The sequence below is a fragment of the Nicotiana sylvestris genome, chromosome 9, assembly GCF_000393655.2.
Source record: "Nicotiana sylvestris chromosome 9, ASM39365v2, whole genome shotgun sequence".
In the NCBI taxonomy this organism is placed as follows: Eukaryota; Viridiplantae; Streptophyta; class Magnoliopsida; order Solanales; family Solanaceae; genus Nicotiana; species Nicotiana sylvestris.
The window spans coordinates 142,814,166-142,834,279 of record NC_091065.1 but is presented as its reverse complement, the minus strand read 5'-3'; the positions used below and the strand labels follow the sequence as shown (position 1 = coordinate 142,834,279).

Below are 20,114 nucleotides of genomic sequence, written 5' to 3'. Positions count from 1 at the left end.
CTCGAATCTTCTCAAACCCTAGCCACCTCCTACCACCTCCGCCTTGAAAGCCACTAGAATCCATCGCTTCCAAGGCTATTCGAGTCCTACACTGGCCTCCTATGACTCCACACACCTGATTTCTGAAGATTCAAGGCCTGGCCTCGAAGGTTTGCACCCAGACCTCTGCCGATTCAAGGTTCCAGAGTCATCGTCGGCCTTGCTCCGGCGTACCATGGTGTTTTGAGCCTAGTTCTGACCTCTCTGACTCAGATCGATGACCTTTTCAAAGTCTTTCTCATTTCTAGGGTTCTTCTGAAACTCTAACCCTTCGAGGTTTTCTCCGATCTCTTTAGATCCATTGTGTATCTGCGCTCTCTTCGAGTTTTCAAACGATCTCCCTAACTTTTCTTTCAAAAATTACTTTTCAAAGTCTTTCATTTACGATTTAGGATTTTCTTAAAATGCTTAAGTGTTTCTCTGACTTTCTTTTCCTTTTCTTTTGTATGTATTTGCCTCTACTGTGTTCTATTTTTCCTTCTACCATGTATGTTCTTCTACTGTGCTTTCTATGTTCCGTTCTTGTATGTTCTTCTACTGTGCTTTCTATACTATGCTCTTGTATGCTTTTCTACTATGTCCTGCTATTTTCTTCTACTATGTTCTGATATGTTTCACCTACTGTATTCTTCTACCGTGTACTTAAGTGTTCTTACTATTTTTCTTCTATTGAACTTTGTTTAAGTTTCTTTTAAAAGGATCTTCTTAAGCATGGTTTCTTCTACTGTTCTTATCAGTCTATTCTCATCATGTTTCGAATTAGTTTCTTTACTCTGTTTGCCTTGAATCCCTCTACTATATTTACATGCTATTCATGAGTTCTGTTGTTGGAAGAAGCATGTTAGAAGTTTCAGTTCTTTTCTGAAACCTCTAAACATGTTTAGATTCGACTACTTGCCTCCTCATCTCTGTACTTGATTCAAGGTGGAAACCCTAGAATTTGGGAGTTCTGCCAAGGTTTGATTGAACTAGGGTTTTATTTTAGAACCCTTAACTCTTTCAGACTGACTTTGAGTCTCTGAACTAAGTTTGGACATCTTTGTTTTCATACAATGCTAAACTTTTTACTAAACTCTTCTACACTGGATTTTTTCTATTGATTTACGCGACAGTCTTCTTTCATGCTCACATGCTCCTTTATATGATGAATTTTCCTCTAAATGGTTTTCAAATTTGCAATTAGTGAAAACTTCCTTCTAAATATGGCTTGATTGATTTCTTTCCATTGTTTGCTAATTCTCCCTGTTACTCGGCCTAAGTTAAAACCCTTCTTCATCTTTTCTGACTCGGTTCATTCATGCAAAATCTCAGACTCTTTTGATTTACTATTTGTTAATTGATTTGCTTACCTTATTTGTACAAACCGTGTATTTCAAAACCTTGTCCTTAAATAACCTTTATGTATTTGCCCTCAATTGCATGCTTTACACAAAGTGTTTAATCAATTCCTTTACTTAAATGGTTTTACTCGTTTTTGAATCCGAATCCCTTAATTAAGGGAAGCCCTATGTAATTGATTGACAATCAGTTTTCAAACTATTTTCTTACCTTATTTCTGTCTGCTTTCTACACTATAAAAGGCACGACCCTTTTCACAAACACACACTTCAGACTTCACAATTTCACAATCTCTTCTGAACTCACACTTATAGTATTCTGTCTTCCTGTTTGCACTTTGGCTTTTACAAGACTACTGCTTTTTCTACTTATTTCTTCGAAACTGGTATGTCCTGATTTAAGTTTTAGCATCACCCCAATGTGTTTACTTACAGTCTTTGTATCCATGTCTACTTTAATTTTTTCTATAGAGTTCGACATTTATCTTAGTATGCCTATGTTCTACTGCATGTTTCTGTTGTTAATCTTTGCTCCCTATCACATTACCCATATGTGTTTGTAAATGGTGGCTTAGGGAATGGCAATATGAGTTGTTGACCATGAACTGAGCTTTGAACCAAAGGGGTCTTAGCCTCTAAACAGGCTGGAGGGTGTGCCAGCATATCCCATTGTTGGGTATGCCCATCAGCCTGCTCTTCTTGTGCTCTCGTAATCCCTCATTCCTTATATCCCTATGTGTACTGTTTCCCTTCCCTTTTTCCCCTTTTAGAATTCTGCGCTTGCACTCTCTCCTAGTCTTTAAGTTCTTCCCCCTCTTATGAGCCTTGCCTTGGGACCTTGAGTTCCCTCTAAACTTGGACTCCTGAGGGCTGGCCCTTCCACACTGCACTTTGGCTTAATATGGTGATACATTTGGGAGTAATCACTACCCGGAGTTCTTATGAAACTCTTAGGGAACTCTGAGACACCCAAGTGGCAGAAAGGTTTTGAAACATGATATTTGGAGTTGGTTTACTTCATACTTCAGACAGGAAGTCTGAATCAGGCTCTCCTTGGTTGTACTTTTTAATTTCTGATGTATTTTTCCTTTACTTTACTTTTTCTGGGTTGTAATAACTTTGTAATAAAACTCTTGGGGATGGCTAGTGAAAAGAGAGGGGTAACTATGTATGCAAAAGGGGTAGATAACTTGCATATAGGAGTTTAAGAATTTCTGCATTTTCATGTATAGATAACATGTCCATAGGAATCTTGCATTCTCATATAGGTACCATGCCTATAGGAATCTCGCATTCTCATATAGGTACCACGCCTATAGGTTATTTCTGAACTTCTGCATAGCATATAGATACCCTGCCTATAGGAATTTCTGAATTTCTCTACATCATGTAGATTTCCTGCCTATAGTTAAATTTCTGCATCTCTCATATAGATACCATGCTCATAGTTAACTGGAAATCCAAATCCTGCATATGCATCTGTCACTGGGTAAACCTATTTATAGGGCTTAAATAACTAACTACATTTAGATATCATGTTCATAGGCTTAAACGAAGTACAGTATTTAGATGCCATGCCTATAGGATTTCTGCGCTCTTGCTATGTTTGTAAAAGTGTTTAAAATCAACAACGCCCAGAAAGCATGCCTATAGGAATTAATAACCAAATCTGAAATGTCTCACTCGCCTACAAATCTAAAATCATTGTCTAACGTCTGCAGAATTTATGATCTTTTATCAAAACACGTCTTTCCTAAATAACTGACAACCTTTTCTAAAAGCAGTATACTTCATCTTTTCTGAAATCAGTAGATATCATGCCTATAGGTTTTCGTCTAACACTTAGGCAAGCCATAGGACAGTTTATAAACTGAATCAGATTTTATTAACTACAACCAGCAGGCAGGCCTGATTCGGGCTTCTTATCTGAAATATGCAATTAATCAGTCTGCCCAAACTTTTAAATCAGACCCTAATCAGTACGTGTAAGACATGCTAAACTATATGCTTTTTTTTATTTAAGGAGGTCTGTTTAAGCCTTATTTGTTTATGTGCTTCCCCATACTTGCTATATATATAATTTTTGCTTGTCGCTTTAGTATTTTTACCTTTGAAACCACAAATAAACCCCGACTTCTCCTTCCTTTTAGGAATAGTAGTCCCAAGTACCTCCGAGGCTGATAGGATTTGGGCGGGTAATAGCATGCAATAAGTAAACGAGACCGATCTGTGCTTTAATACCTTAACGGGGTGGAAAGGGTAGATATGGATATGATGACCACACAATAACATCACGTGTAGCCCCTCACTGAGGAGTGATTACTGGATGTTGTATGGGGTGATCCATATTATTAATAAACCTAGGACCCCTCTTTCCTTTATTTTCTTTTAAATCTTTTTAAACCATTCCTTTTAAGAAAATCAACTCTTTTAGTTCCTTTTTCTTACTTTTGTTTATTTGTAACCATTACATGAAAATCCCCTATTATTTGAAGCCTTTATTTGCCTATGTGTTATTTGCACTTAAGTCACAACAACAATTTGGTCGGGAACTACACTACTGGATCCTGAAGGGTGCCTAACACCTTCCCTTTGGGATAATTTCAAGCCCTTACCCAATCTCTGGTTACTCAAAACAAACCCCTCCTAGTGTCCTAATGCACTTTAATCATTAGGTGGCGACTCTTCAATTCAAAACCCAATTCCCGAACGGGAACGAGTTGTCTCCCAAATGTCACAAACCCGATTTTTGCGATAAAAAAGGGGGGCACAACAAGGAGATGAAGGTTCAGGAATTCTGTAAGAGGGAGAGCTTTGTAGGAAGAAGAGCTAATGATGAGAATGGAGAGAAACGGGTTCTAAAGGGTTTTGAAACGGCGGTAGATTTGTGGGAATACTTAACGTACAGAGGAGGTGAAAGGATTTGAAAGACAAGACATGATATGCAGACTTTGAAAAGTCAGATGATGTGGCAGTTGAATTAATTTTGTTAGTCATTTTGAGAGAGCATGCGAAAAAAAACACATTACTACTAACCTATGGTATAGGAACCTGATGCCTGAATGGTTTTTTGAAAAAAGATTTTAGCAGCTCTTCTTTCATAGTTCAGCATTGTACCTTTAGCTTCTATAATCGTCATGCGTGTTTACCTACAGCGGTATCAATGTGAGTTAGGCTTGGCCAGAAAACACTTTAGCTAGTTTTACCTAAAGGTGATTTTCATAGCCAATTGATGAGGTATCAGGTTCTCAATCAAGCTCCAATAGCCCCAACTTCACCCTGTTTCTTTCAAGATGTTCCCAGCTCAATGGTTTGGTGAAGATGTCTGCAATTTGATGTTCTTGTGCAGCAAAATCTCATACAAATAAGTCCATTTTTCACATTATTTCTCAAATAAAGATATCTCACATCAACATGTTTTGTCCTCTTATGCTGGACCATGTTCTTTGCCATGTTGAGAGTGTTTGCTTCAGCTGTTGAGAGCACCACTAGGTTGTATTTCCTCGTACCCCATGAGATTAAGCATGATCCAATAGAATGAGTCATTCTAGATGTGCTCTTCTTGACCACCAGATAACCTTGTTTCCTTCAAAATGATGCAGTTCCTCTTGCACTACTTCTCCAACTCTTTCTTCAGCATCAATGATAGTAATTGAAGTACCAGGTTCCTCTTGAGAAGTGAAAGAAGATGTTGCATTGTCTTCACCTGTCTCCTTCATCTTACTCATCATATCAGCCTTGCCATTTGAAACATCAGATAATTCCCTATGAACTAAAAGTGGTTCATTATCTTGATCATCATTGTTTCCTCATTTGTTAGAAGAGGGAGTCTTGTTGAATAGCTCATGACCACTTTCTTCCGCACATTGTGTACTTTTGTTGCAGCCTTGTAGACTTTGCTCTGAGAGGAATATCTCAGATTGATTCATTCATCGCTTTTTGCATCAAACTTCCCAAGCTGGTCCTTCCCGTTGTTGAGAACATAGAGTTTACATCCAAAGGTTCTCAGATGAGTTATCTTTGGTTTTCTTCCGTTGAGCAGCTCATAGGAGGTTTTATTTAGGAGGGACCTGATCATACACCTGTTCACCAAGTAGCAAGCAGTGTTTATTGCTTCTGCCTAGAATTTTTTGGCGATTCCACTATCAATGAATATTGTCCATGCTATGTCTTCCAGAGTTTTGTTCTCCCTTTCAACAACACTATTTTGCAGTGGAGTCCTTGGTACTGAGAATTTGTGAGCGATCCCATTTTCATTACAAGACTCATCAAATTTGGCGTTGACAAATTCTGTCCCTTGGTCGGATCTGATACATGCTACCTTCAATTCTATCTTCACTTGGATCTTCTTAACAAATGTCACAAATACCTCAAAAGTCTGTTTCTTTGTTCTAAGAACCAGTGTCCAGGTGAATCTTGAATTTGGCAGCCCACGAGCCAGGTCCTTCTGAATCAGTTGATTTAGAAGTGAGAAGCTTGCAAGTCCCAATCTTTTATGCCAAGGTTCTGCATCATTATCAACTACCTTCAAGCAGCTCATATCACCAGCTTGTAGAGATTTGAAGTCAGCGACGTAGATGTTCCTGTATCTTTTGGTTGTTAAGACCACTTCACCAGTTACCAATTTTGTAACTGTGCGCACTTTTGATAAGAACTCTACTTTGTTCTCTTTACCATAGATTCTGAACAAATTGAACCCTGGATTGGCAATTTTCTTTGAAGTTCCCATTGTTCCCACAGTGGGTACAAAGCCAGTTATCAGGAACTGTGACATACTTGTTGTGAGGGTTGTAAGAAGTTTTCTCCTATTGAAACTCGATTCCCTACCTGTTTCCACTATTGTTGAAGTTCATGGCAGTGACAGCATCTAAGGACCAAATCCACTTGAGGGATTTCTCAAGATCAATTTTTACTTTCTTCAAGTCAGGTTGAAGGTGCCTATTTTTCTCGAGTTCACTACATAGACTAGTTTTAACATCATTTAATTCCTTTTCAAGCTTGATATGTTACTCACTAGCTACTACTTTCCCTTTGTCAATACTTGCAGGCCTAAGTTCTGAATTGAGTCCCTCAATAGTTTCCTCTAGGTCAGTGATTATCACCAAAAAGACATCCCTCTCTTGCTCAATAGCTGCAATTTTCTCTTCTAGAGTATGCTTTTTATAGCTAACACTTTCTATGGTTTCCTTCAAATCAATAACCACTACCATCAAGTCATCTCTCTCATTTTCTACACTATTTATTTTTTCATTCAAAGCTTCCTTTTCTTTTTCAAGATTAGCTATGGTCTCATTTAGATCAACTACACAAACCACGAGATCATCTCTAGATTGTTCAGCATCTCCTAGCTCTATGGTCAAAATCTCCTTATCATTAATAAGGCTATAATATGCATCAATTAGAACATTTCCTAATGACCTTAGTTTCTTAGAAGAGTAAGACTTCAGATTTCTCTGAACATCCCTAAAATTTACCTCATCATTTTCATCCTCTTCAACATCGTTTGACTGAGCCATCAGCGCAAACAGTGAGTCATATTTCGTTGTTTTAGTTTTCACTGCCATCATGGAGCTATTTTCTGCATCTGGTTCCCCCTCTAATTCATTGGAGGAGTCTCCCCAAGCAGCAAGAACTTGCTTCACAACATTGTCAGCTGCACTTTTTCGACTGAATTATTTGTCAGGAATCGGATTCCTTTTTGCTACTTTGTTAGGGTTTTGCTTATATTGCTTCTGTTTCAAAAGTGGGCAGTCTTTGATAAAATGCCCTATCTTTCCGTACTTGTGACAGAGATCATTGTTCCTTGCCTTACTTAAACTGCGCCTCTTTGGTATACCATCATTTCTTCGAACCATCTTTTGAAACATTTTAGTAAGATCGGCCATATCACTATCTTCTTCACTTGAGTCACTGTTTTCAGCCTTGAGCACCAGGTTCTTTTCCTTATTTGTCTCTCTCCTTTCACTATCTTTCTTTCTTTTCATCTCGTATATTTTCAGATTTCCAATCAGCTCATCCATGGTTAGAGTTTGTAGATATTTAGCTTCAGTGATGGCATTCACCTTACTCTCCCAAGAGCCAGGTAGAACATTGAGAATCTTCCTTACAAGCTTGTTTCTGGGAATAACATCTCCAAGTGAATGAAGCTCATTTATGATGGATGTAAATCTAGTGTGCATATCTTGTATAGACTCATCATCCTTCATCCTGAAGAGCTCATACTCAATGGTGAGCATTTCAATCTTGGACTGTTTGACCTGAGTAGTTCCTTCGTGTGCGGTTTGCAATGTTTCCCATATTTCTTTGGCAGAATCACAAGTTGAGATTATGTTGTACTCATCAGGTCCTATCCTACATACCAAGATTTTCTTGGCACGATAGTCCTTTTCTACGGTTTTTCTATCAATATCACTGTACTCTTTTTTGTCTTTCGGCACCATCGGTCCAGTTTCTCCAAGCTTCTTCATAAGAACATGTGGACTATCACAAATGACGTCCCACAGTTCTGAGTCTGCAGCCATTATAAAATCATGCATACGAGTCTTCCACCAACCGTAGTACTGACCATTGAATCTAGGAGGTCTGTAGGTAGATTTTCCTTCCTCAAAGTTAGGTAGAGCAGCCATTGAGATCCTTTCTAGGTGTTAGTCTTTTAGAAAGAACCTGCCCAGATACCAATTATTAATTTATATGGATCCACCATACTGTAGGGTACCTGGTCCTCTATGAATTTCCACTGAGAATACTAATGAAGAAATAAGTAAATGAGATACGGGATTTTTACGCGGAAAAATCCCTCAAGGGGACAAAACCCATGACCTACACTTGTAGGCTTTCAACTTCACTAACTTGCAATCACACTATTACCAGCCACTTTGTAATGACTCTTTTACAAAGACTTCAACTCAACTAACGTGTGGTACACTTACCACAAGCCACTTTGTCACACACTAGTTACAAAGACTTCAATCTATGACTATTTCTAGTCAAAAAATAAACTCAGAAGGTTTATGATTTTGGGTTTCCTAATACACAACTTCTAAGAAAGCAAGATAGGAGTTACAATGAAGAACAAATAACAAGATTACAACTCAACAACGGATACACATAGACTCATTGTGGAACTGATCCTTAGTGGACTTGTCTTCTTGTTCTTGACACACTTGTGACTTCAATGCCGAATCAACTCTTTAATGCTTGAGAGATTATCACTAAATCCTCAAGTAAATATCTTTTGCCTTGCACCGTGTTGATATACTTACCAAGGACATCCCAAGGATGATGTCAGTTCATGGTTGGTACACGCCTCTTCCCAATGGGAAGCGATTGCTGCACTGTCGCGTGTACAGTTGCAGGTAGGTACTTTCTGCATTTGCTTTCCCGCTGTATAGTTGACTTATACTTCTATCAGAAAACATCCAGGGATCTGGTCCCTATCTTGTTCCTCTTTTCTCTTTATTTGCAACAGTTCACATTAGTTGAACTTCGTTCATTTGAAATGTGTACCAAGTGTGTCAGGTTCCATATCTGGTTCTTGACAGTAAGTTTGTTAGATCATCAAACATAAGGCAATCAAAGACTTGGAGGGTCCTTCCGCCCAAGTGTTCGCCTATTAGACTTGATAGGAATTTATGGTTGTAAGTTGTAACTTTTACCATAAATTTTGTCTAACTGGTTAGTGTGGAGTATCGTGCTTCTAGCAATCAGCAATGTTTTCAAGGGAAAAGAAAAACACATAAAGTACAAGTAAACAACAATGGTGCAAGTGTTAGTTCTTGTACTTCCTTTTCCTTGGCTCAGGTATGTTAAGGCTATCCCTTCTTTATTTTTGTCATGATCCATACGATACAAACGAAATGAACAAATGCACAACTTCCATAATGACTCTATTCATAGAAGTATTAGAGGTGTCTATGTTCTTGAATTTCCATGTGTCCTATTATTACATCTTCCTTTCATAGGTCTCAGAAAAATACGTAAGCTGAAAAAAAAGTTTACTTCATGATATTACTCAAAGGCATAATGGTCTTATGACATTCCGATAGATTTTATTGACGTACTTCTCATGCATTGCATTCATTTACATGTGCATTTACCCATGACTCAGACGGCGTTATATACGTCTATATGAGTATATATATATATATATATATATATGAGATCTGGGAAAAGGTTATGGCGCTATATATGCATCACCACCTGATCAGCTCGTATACAAGTATGATTTTGCCCACAGTGGTTGAAATGATATGATTGGATGCCCTCAAAGACTTGATGATGTTATGTAAGTACATACCTATGCATTACATGACATTTATACACATATGCATGACCTAATAAATATTTCATGATTTACAAAGATATATAGGTTGAGTCATTTACTCTGTGTTTCTCCCATGTCCATTATATACTTATTTACATGCCTTACATACATAGTACATTATTCGTACTGATGTCCTTTTTGTTGGGGATACTGCATTTATGCCTGCAGGTATAGATAATCAGTTGACGAGCCCTCATAGTAGACGAGATTGGCATTCAGCGAAGGATCGGTAAGACTCCATCTCATTCAGAGTGCAGTCGAGTCTATGAGTCATCGTGTCAGATTTTATCTACAGACTTATGGGTAGGCCGATACCCTATCCCATTTTATGTCAAATAATCTTAAAGGCTTTGTAGACATAGGTTTATTATATACAATATGTCAGAGGCCTTGACGGCCCATATGTATTCATGTTTTATGAACGATGGTTCACTAATATAATATTTTCCCACTTACAATTATACATTACGAGTTGTGGCCATGTTGGCTTATGATATTTACAAAAAATGAATGAGTTACAGAGTGGTTCGCTCGGGCCAGTGCGGCACCGGGCACCAGCCACGCCTCCTAAGGTTGGGGCGTGACAACCATAAATTCGGTCTCATACTAGGTAATGGTCATGCTACACTGTTGAAGGCGCTAGAACTGCCTGTGGTACCTATTTCAAAGTTAACTGAATAAAATTCTCCAAAAAAAGCTATGGAATGGATCCCAAATGAGTGGAGATGAACTCGTCGATCACCTGCTCATAATCCTGCCACCACTTAATGGTAGAAATCGGTCATCTGAAATACTGCAAAGTCTACTCCATTGGACTCAACAATACCCATGTTTCACAACATCTCATAGCAACGGACCAAATAATCTTGTGGGTCCTCAAAAGCTACACCACTGAAGTAAATAGGGAAGATCTTTTTGAACTTATCCAACCCCATCAATCCCTCAAAAGACATCGCGGGCCTCTCTCCAGTCTGTGCAGCAACCGTAGGCTAAACTACCCTAACTTGCGGAACTTCCAAAGTCTGATATATGGGAGCCATATGCTCCAGAGTGTGAGTAGCATGAGTCTGTGTTCCTCCCCCAGCCTGTGAGACAGCTGATGCCACTGGAAATGCACTGTTCTAGGCCATACTCTTCATAAGGCCCACTAAGCGGACTAGAGCGTCCTGAAGCATGGGAGTGGCTATAAATCCTTTCGGGACTTGAGTGGGTCCGACTGGTGCGGTCTAAGCTCGAATTTCCTCCTCATGATCAATTTGAGGCTCCACTAGGGGTTCTGCTGCATGTGCTCGAGGCTGAGCTCTACCTCTATCTCGGCCCCTACCTTGGGCCCGACACCTACTCCTGGTAGTGGCTGAAATAGGGGGTTCAGGCTCCTGCCCGACTATAGATACTGTACATGTTTTCACCATCTACGAGAGAACAAGAATGGAATGACTCAAACATCAATGATAGAACAAAATCGCAAGATAGAGAAAGCAATAAGTAAAATTTTCCTAAAGCTCCATAGCTTCTAGAAGATAAGTACAGATATCTCTGTATAACGCCCTGAACCCGGGGAGGCGTGGCTGGCACCCGGTGCCGTAGTGGCCCGAGCGAACCACTCTGTAAATTCATTTCTTTTATAACTGTCATGGGCCAACATGACCACAACACGCAATATAAAATTATAAGTGGAAAATATTGTACTACCGAACCATTTTTCTTAAAACATGAATATATATGGACCGTCAAGGCCTCTGATATATTGTACAAACTGAACCTCTGTCTACAAAGCCTCTAAGATTATTTGACATCAAATGGGATAGTGTACCGGCCTACCCATAAGTTTGTAGCAAAAACTCTTACACGATGACTTATAGACTCGTCTGCACTCCGAATGAGGTGGAGTCTTACCGATCCTTCGCTGAATGCAAAACTCGTTTACTGTGAGGGATCGTCAAACCAATTGTCTATACCTGTAAGTCTGGCTGACTCTGTAAATCATGAAATACTTATAGTGTTATGAATATGCATATGAATGTCATGTAATGCATAGGTCTGTACGTACGTAACATCATAAAGCCTCTGAGGGCATCCCATCATATCATCTCAACCACTGTGGACAAAATCATCATCGTATACAAGCTGATCAGGTGGTGGTGCGTATATAATGCCATAACCTTTCCCATATCTCATATACATATATATATATATATACACATATATATATACACATATATATATACATATATATATATATATATATATATATATACGCGTATATAACACCATAACATCATCATGCCTCTGAGGGCATCCCATCATATCATCTCGGCCACTATGGGCAAATCATCAACGTATACGAGCTGATTAGGCGGTGATGCGTATATAACGTCGTAACCTTTTCTCATATCCCATATACATATATATACATACATACGCGTATATAACGCTATCTGCTCATGAAATGCATAAGAAATACATTAACAAGATTTTTCTTGGAATGCCATAAAACTCAATATGTCTTTCGGATAAACTTTATCAAATACGTATTTCTCTGAGACCCATGAACATATGATATAATAATAATTCACATGGGGAATCAAGAATATAGACACTCCTAGTATTTCTATGAAAGAAGAGATAGCCTTAACATACCTGAGATGATTCTCTTGATAATTCCTCTAATACATGTCTTTTGCAAAAACACGTAACGACGAATCGAAGTAGGAAAAAAAATCTGTATGATATTCTTGAAAAAGATTACACTGTTCTTCCATAGAATACCACTCACGTTGCTGCTACTACAATATAGACTGACATTATATTTCCTCCAAGGATGGGAATATAGAATTGCTCACCTTCCATGTATATGGACATTTATAGTTAAAACATCAGACCACGGAAATGTCGAGTCTGGTTGAACTAGACGAAATTTTCATATCGTCTATGTATACAGCACACATATAATCAAAACTCAAACCATGGGAACGTTGATACAGGTTAGGTGTTACAACATTTTAAGGTCCTGCAAGAACTTGCGGGAACGGAGCTAATAGATAGGACATAAAAATCATTTACAAGTTGAAACCAAAGAAAGCTTGGTAGCCTAACTTAATTTTAGCAATTGCAAACAGAGACGGAGGAATCTCCATAGGTAAATGATTACATAGACTACACCTCTATTAAAATGTCATGTCTTTAAATTAAAAAGAAAATCCATCATCATGCAAATAAGTATCAGTCTCAAAAACCAAAAGAAGACCACAACGACGGACGCAAACAAAGTGGTGGACTCTCGGAAAACGTAGGATAAACCAAGTATCCTATCACTTAGAGAGTTGAGAAGAGACTCGCATGGTAGTAGAAGATATATCTATCAAAAGTAGGCAAAGAGAGGCTGGTCAAGAGTACTCTTTCATCCATCACGATGTACTACATGTCATTTATGCGTGCACCCGTAAGTGTTATTGAAAAGTTGGAAAAGCTCAGTGGAATTTCTAGTGGAACAATAATGATGGAACAAGGAATTCCACTTGGTGAGCTGAAAGGTGACCACAGAATCCATCACTATTTTCACTTTAAAATTTTGCATTATCTTCTCATATAACCATCAAAACTAAACAGCAAATACAATAATTTCTTGAATCTTGAATTTTAGAAAAATTGTTGAATTGGTTTATTTGAGAAATGAGAACAGGTTGGAGAAGAGCTTTTTGCACAATAATCCCAAGATAGAGAAAACTCATTTTGTTGATAAGCATGCACAAGATTCACAATAACAAAATGGACAACAAATCCCAAGCGCAAGTCCTAGTCCAAGAAGCCGTACAAAGCTTGGTTTTTTTATCAAGTAGCAATCCTTCTACTCCTCGTTTACGTTGTAAAACCAATAAAGCAAATTCAAATGATATCAACAGCCTTATTAGTCCTAAACTCCATTGCAAACAACCCCAAAATCTTGGAATTTGACAAAGAAGGATCCTTAACTAATCTTAGTCCTAAACTTGATGCATATCCTTTGGTTGCCACCTAATCTAATACATGTAAGAGTCACAATGTTCCTAAAGGAAAAAACTGCCACGTGGGGGTGGGTTGGGGATTTTAATCTTATCCTATAATTAATTTATTAATTAGGTAATATCCCGCTACCCGATAATTAACTAATTATTCACATAATTAAGAATTATCCCATATTACTTAGAATACTACTCACTTTTAACACACTTTATATAACTTACTATCATATTCATGTGGTACCATATATAATTAATACATACACTAATATTTCATTAAAACATCCATGTAAAAATACATATATTTTCTCAACTTATAATTTTTCTAATCTCATATAAAGAGTAAAATTTTCGCATGCTTAATTCTTAAAATGGTAAAAAGATAACTTTCTTTTCTTGTGAGAAAATAATTCATATATTTATAATAAAGAAAATCTCATAAACTTTCTCATATTATGTGTATAATTTCAAACATATTCGAAAGTTGTAATATTAATAACTATATAAAATTATTTTTTTCAAATCATTTTTTTCTTTACAAAAATGTTCCACTCAAAATACCATATCATATATATATATATATATATATATATATATATATATATATATATATATATATATATATATATATATATATATATATATATATATACATAACAGTATCAAGGTTGTTATACTTACTGGGTGTAACACTCTGTACCGATCCTCCAAAATCTACTAAGCTTGCTCATAACTCGTGAGATCTAAGCAACCTAGTGCTCTCATACCAACTTATCCCGAGCTGAAATCCCACCCTCGGGATCGTGATGGTGCCTAACATTTCACTTGCTAGGCAAGCCAACATTAGTTAGACTATTTAACCAATTTTTACCAATTCAAAATAAAACATTACTTAAAACAAGCCGAAAGAGTCTGAAATGGTATAATAATAAACACATGATGATATCTAAACATCTCCCAGAATTCAGAGTCACGAAGACATGAGCAACTAATGTACTACGTAGATAGTTTGTAACAATGTACAATTGTCTGAGACTAGGTAAATAGTAAATGGGCACAACAAATATAGAAGTGAATGGATTATGACTTAGGATGGCTAGAGCAACTAAAGGAAAGACAAGCCAAGCATTTGCGCAGACAACACTAGCAACTATAGTATATCACATTTGGAGGGTGAGGAATGAAGATTTATGATAGCTAAAAGTGCCAAGACCACAGAAGATATTGGAACTAATCAACTACGAGTGTAAATATAGATGCATTGATGTTGCAAATAGGGGGTGATAAGTTATGTTATTTCGTGTTTTGATAATTTTCCAAACGTTCTCGAGGAACCAGATAGGGACTATATGTGATTAGTACATACAAGGAATCTGGTTCTTAGGAGAATATCAATTCTAAGTTTGTCATCATCAAAAGGGGAAAAATTGATAAATTATGCATCTTTTATTTTGATGATTTGGCAAATTTTATGAGAGAACCAGATAAGGAATCTGATGCAATTAGTTCCCTTGCGTTGAGAGTAACTAGTCAGATGTCTGGTTCAATTCTCAATGAAAGCAAATAAGAGAACAACAAAGGGAATAGATAGGGATCAGTTCCTCTGGTAGTTGTGCATTCAACTCTACAGTTGTAAAAGCTGCTACACTGTACCGTCTGGCAGCAGTACAGCAACACAACTGTAAATTGCTACCAAAAAAACTAAAGGACACTCCTTGTGTCATCTCTCATGACCTCATTCATATATTATCAACATGAGGCAAGGGGTCTTATTTAACACTTGAAAATTCAAAAATCATATTCTCTCAAGTGCTAGCCACCACAGCCTTCAAGGCTCTCTCTCAAGAGCAAAGCTGCTACAACCTCAAAGACCAGATCAGAGATTGAAGATATCCTAAGTCCTTAGGTTTGTTGAGTATTTGACATTTTATTCAAAATTTGTAATCCTACACTGCTTTCAAGAAGTGTCTTTGTAGGATATATTTCAACCATTATTTGGTTTGATTTCTTGACTAGAGTTAGTCAAGGTTTGTTACTTTGTAATAGAGTTATTGCAAATGGCTTAAAATAGATTTATTGTAAGGGGTGAGGGATTAAAAATTTTATTCCTAGATTGCAATATGTTTTAATCTGACATTTGTTTGGTTTAGTGGAGTTGAAATCCTATTAGGGTAGGTCGTAGTTTTTAATCCCATAAGAAAGGCATTTTCCACGTAAATATCGCATGTTCTTTATTTATTGCCTATTTACTGTGGGAACAGATAGAGAACCTAGTTCCATATACTATATAGTTTTACTTTCCGCTTATTTACTGTGGAAATAGACTTGGTTCTCTATAGTGTTTGATGGACTCCTAGTTTCTATTAATTGGTGTCAGAGCAGGTTCTTTCTAAAAGGTTAACACCTAGAAAGGATCTTCATCATGGCTGCTCCACCAAACTTTGAGGAAGGACAATCAACCGATAGACCCTCAGGATTCAACGACCAATACTATGGTTGGTGGAAAACAAGAATGTATGACTTCATTATGGCTGAAGATTCCGAGCTTTGGGACGTAATTTTTTATGGTCCATTTGTCCCTATGAAGGTTGTTTGAGAGGGAAAGAGGGAACAAGGATTGTTCCAAAGACAAGAAAAGAATACAATGATGCTAACGGAAAAGCTGTTGAGAAAAACTTAAAGGCAAAAAAGATTCTTGTGTGTGGTATTGGACTAGACGAGTATAATCGTATCTCATCATATGAATTTGCCAAGGAAATTGTGAAGCTATTCAAATGGCTCATGAGGGAACTACTCTGGTAAAGTAGTCTAAAATAGATATGCTTACAACTGAGTTTGAACTCTTTAAAATGAAAGAGGATGTGCCCATTCAAGAGATGCATACCCATTTCACCTCCAAAATCAATGAGATTCATTCACTTGGTGAAAGTATTCCAACTAACAAGCTGGTTCGGAAGATACTCAGTATTCTATTAGGTTCTTGAGAGAGCAAGGTTAATGCTATCACTAAAGCCTAAGACCTACGAAAGCTGACTATTGACAAGCTTATTGGAAATCTCAAAACTTATGAGATGAACAGAAAGAAGGATCTTGAATGAAGAGAGCCCAAGAAGGAAAAGAACCTGATTCTCAAGGCTGCCAACAACGATTCAGGTGGTGATGAATTCGAAATGACGTATCTCACTAGAGGATTCCAAAATATAGTTTGAAGAAGTGAAGGGATTGAAAAGAAAGGAAGTTCTAGCAGGAATTTTAAAGAAAATGATTGATGCCATAAGTGTGGAAAGCTTGTACACTTCATTAAAGATTGTCCTATTCATAAGAAGGATCATTACAAAACCAACACTGATAAGATGGCTAAGAGGAACGAGGTCCCTAAAAGAAAGTTCAAAAGAAGAGATGTTGCTGACAACGTAGTGGAGCAAGCTTTGGCTGCATAGGGAGATTCCTCCAGTGAATCTGGAGGTAAAGATGACCAAGGATATACATCTATGATGGTTTTTGACAATGAATCTTAATAATATCAGTCAATCATTATACTCATGGCTAAATCTAACGATGATGAGGACAATGTGGAAGATGAGGTAAGTTTTCTTGATGTTCAAAGAAATTTGAAAACATACTCTAAGAAAAAATTAATGTCCTTAGCAAATGTATTGATTGATGCCTATCATACCCTCATTAATGAGAAAAATGCTCTAACTAAAGAAATTGATGATATAGAACACGAGAGGGATGATATGGTAGTTTCTATTGTAGACTTGAATGAACAAATTGAAGAAGCAACTAAAGAAAATACCTTATCAAAAAACCAAATAAAAAAATGGATGGACACCCTAAGGGAAAAGAAGTTTCTAGTGAGGCTCAACTTGATCTTGAGAGAGAGCTTAAGCAAATTAAAACAAGTCTTGTTGCTGAGCTAGAAAAGAATAGACAAATTTAGGAGGATCTGAAAAGGGTTAAAAAAAGATCTTGATAAGCCACTGAACTGGACCTTGTCCTCTGATACAATCACGTCTATGTTTAAAAGTAATGGTGGAAACAGGCAAGGAATCGGGTTCCATAAGGCTAAAGTCCACTATAATCCCCATAACATGTATGTAAATGTAGCTGATAATTGGTTGTGTACTCACTGTGGTCAAACTAGTCATTACAAGGACTTTTGTAAAGCTAAAGTTCAGTCTCTACAGAAAAATAAAGTTTTTGTTGAAAAGAAACTTACTGTTGAGGAAACTTGTTCCCTGAAAAGAAAATATGTGCTACCTGCATGGGCAAAAAAGAGTTTGATTCTCCTGAAGATAATCAACCTTGATCCTAAAATAAATAGAACTTTGAGACGATTGAAGAAACTATCAATAAAATACGATCAAAGTCTCAACACTACTCAAACTAGCATGGAAGATGATCAAGAAATACCTCCTAGGGAAGAAAATCAACATCCTATTATGGAGGATCAATTTGATGAAGTTGAACCAAGGCCAAGGAGATTACTGAGGGACTATGCAAGGCTAACTTACACAGGAAGAGAATCCAGTGTAAGACGTCCTCCAGTAGCCACCCGTAATTTTGAAATCAAGCCGGCCTTGATTCAAATGATTCAAAATAATTGCCAGTTCAATGGACTCTCACAGGAAGATCCTAATACTCATCTAGATGATTTCATGGAAATCTTAGATACTTTTGGAAACAATGGAATTCCAGATGATGCTATTAGATTGAGAGTATTTCCCTTTTCCTTAAGGGGAGATGCAAGAACATGGCTCAGGAATCTACCAACAGGTTACATTCAAACATGGAAAGACATGACTCAAAAATTTTTGAATAAATATTTCTCACCTGCAAAGACTGCTAGAATGAGACAAGAAATTAATAATTTTTCTCAACTCGATGCAGAATCTGTTTACGAATCTTGGGAAAGATTTAAGGGACTTTTGAAAAAGTTCCCACACCACGGTGTACCAGATTGGCAACAATTGATTAATTTTTATAATGGAATAACACCTACCTTAATAAGTATCGTAGATACAGCTGCAGGTGTCTCAATCATGAGCAGAACCACTGAAGACGCCATGTCTCTTTTAGATGAAATTGGCGAACATGCAAGTCAATGGCCAACTGAGAGAGCTCAACCAAGAAAGCCATCTGGAATGCACCAGATTGACTATGTCTCATTGTTAGCCCGTCAACTAACAACCTTGACAAAGAAGGTAGAGGCAATGAAAACTACCACACAAAAATCACAATCACACTCCTTATGTAATCAGTGTGGAGGAGGACACCCGAATCATGAATGCCAAACGGGAGAAAATGTTAATGTAGTTGGACATTATAATAGAAATAATAACTACTATAATAACAACAGGCTTAACTCCCAAAGGCAAAGACATTCGGGTTTCCCATGGAGCAACAACAATGGAAGTCTCAACTCATGGCAACCTGGACACCAAGGTCAGTCAAGTCAAGCACCTCCTGGCTTCCAAACGCAACAAAGAAATCTGTAAGGATACCAAACTCAGACTCCATCTCAGAAACCACCTGGAAGATTTGGTTTATCAATTCATCAAAAATACTGAAAAGCTCAATAAAAATGCTGAAGATAGAATAGAATCACGGGGCTTGGCAATTCGGAACCTTGAAATTCAGATGGGACAGTTAGCAACCAAGCTAACAGAGAGAAATCCTAAAAGCCTCCCAAGTAACACAGAAAAAAAAATCCAAAGGAGCAAGCACAGGCTATATCTTTGAGAAATGGCAAAGAATTACCTGATCTATATCAAGAATATGATATAGGAAAAGAGCAAGAACCTAAAATTCAGGAATCAAAGGAACAAGAGACAGGTGAACCAATAAAAAAGGGGGAAAAGAGGAAGCAAGAATCACACTCACAAAAGAATGAAGGAACCCAGGAGATTGCACTCCCTTTCCCTCAAAAACAAAATAGGGAAATTAGATAAACAATTTGGGAAGTTCCTTGAAATCCTCAAGCAATTGTACATCAATGTCCTTTTTACTGATGCACTAGCTCAAATGCCCTCATATGCAAGGTTTCTTAAAGAAATCCTTTCAAACAAAAGAAAGCTAGAAGATCTTGGAGTCATTGAATTGATAGAAAATTGTAGTGCTATAATTCAAAATACGCTTCCGAAGAAACTTGGAGATCCAGGGAGTTTTGCAATTCCTTGTACTCTAGGAGGAATTTACTTTGAAAAAGCACTTTGTGATTCAGGAGCTTCTATTAATCTAATGCCATTTTCAATTTTCAGGAAGCTCAACTTGGGAGAAATAAAAGCGACACCAGTTTCACTACAACTGGCAGATCAATCCTTGAAAAAGCCAAGAGGTATAATAGAAGATGTACTTGTCAAAGTGGACAAATTTGTGTTTCCAGTGGATTTCATAATACTTGATATGGAATAA

General features: G+C 37.3%; 2 protein-coding genes and 1 non-coding gene across 3 annotated transcripts; 1 reads left to right on the top strand and 2 right to left on the bottom strand.

Annotated features, from left to right (window-relative positions):
• Positions 1-6,382: 6,382 nt before the first annotated feature.
• LOC138878355 (uncharacterized) lies at positions 6,383-8,002 on the bottom strand. Its single transcript, XM_070158022.1, has 2 exons — positions 7,158-8,002; positions 6,383-7,043 (listed from the first exon to the last, which is right to left on the bottom strand). Exons 1-2 carry the CDS (start codon positions 8,000-8,002, stop codon positions 6,383-6,385), a joined length of 1,506 nt encoding a protein of 501 aa, XP_070014123.1.
• A 10,545-nt stretch (positions 8,003-18,547) lies between these two features.
• LOC138878869 (small nucleolar RNA R71) lies at positions 18,548-18,654 on the bottom strand. Its single transcript, XR_011402641.1, has one exon. It is a non-coding gene; the product is annotated as a small nucleolar RNA R71 (small nucleolar RNA).
• Positions 18,655-19,589: 935 nt separating this feature from the next.
• LOC138878354 (uncharacterized) lies at positions 19,590-20,114 on the top strand. Its single transcript, XM_070158021.1, has one exon. The coding sequence runs from the start codon at positions 19,590-19,592 to the stop codon at positions 20,112-20,114; it is 525 nt and encodes a 174-aa protein (XP_070014122.1).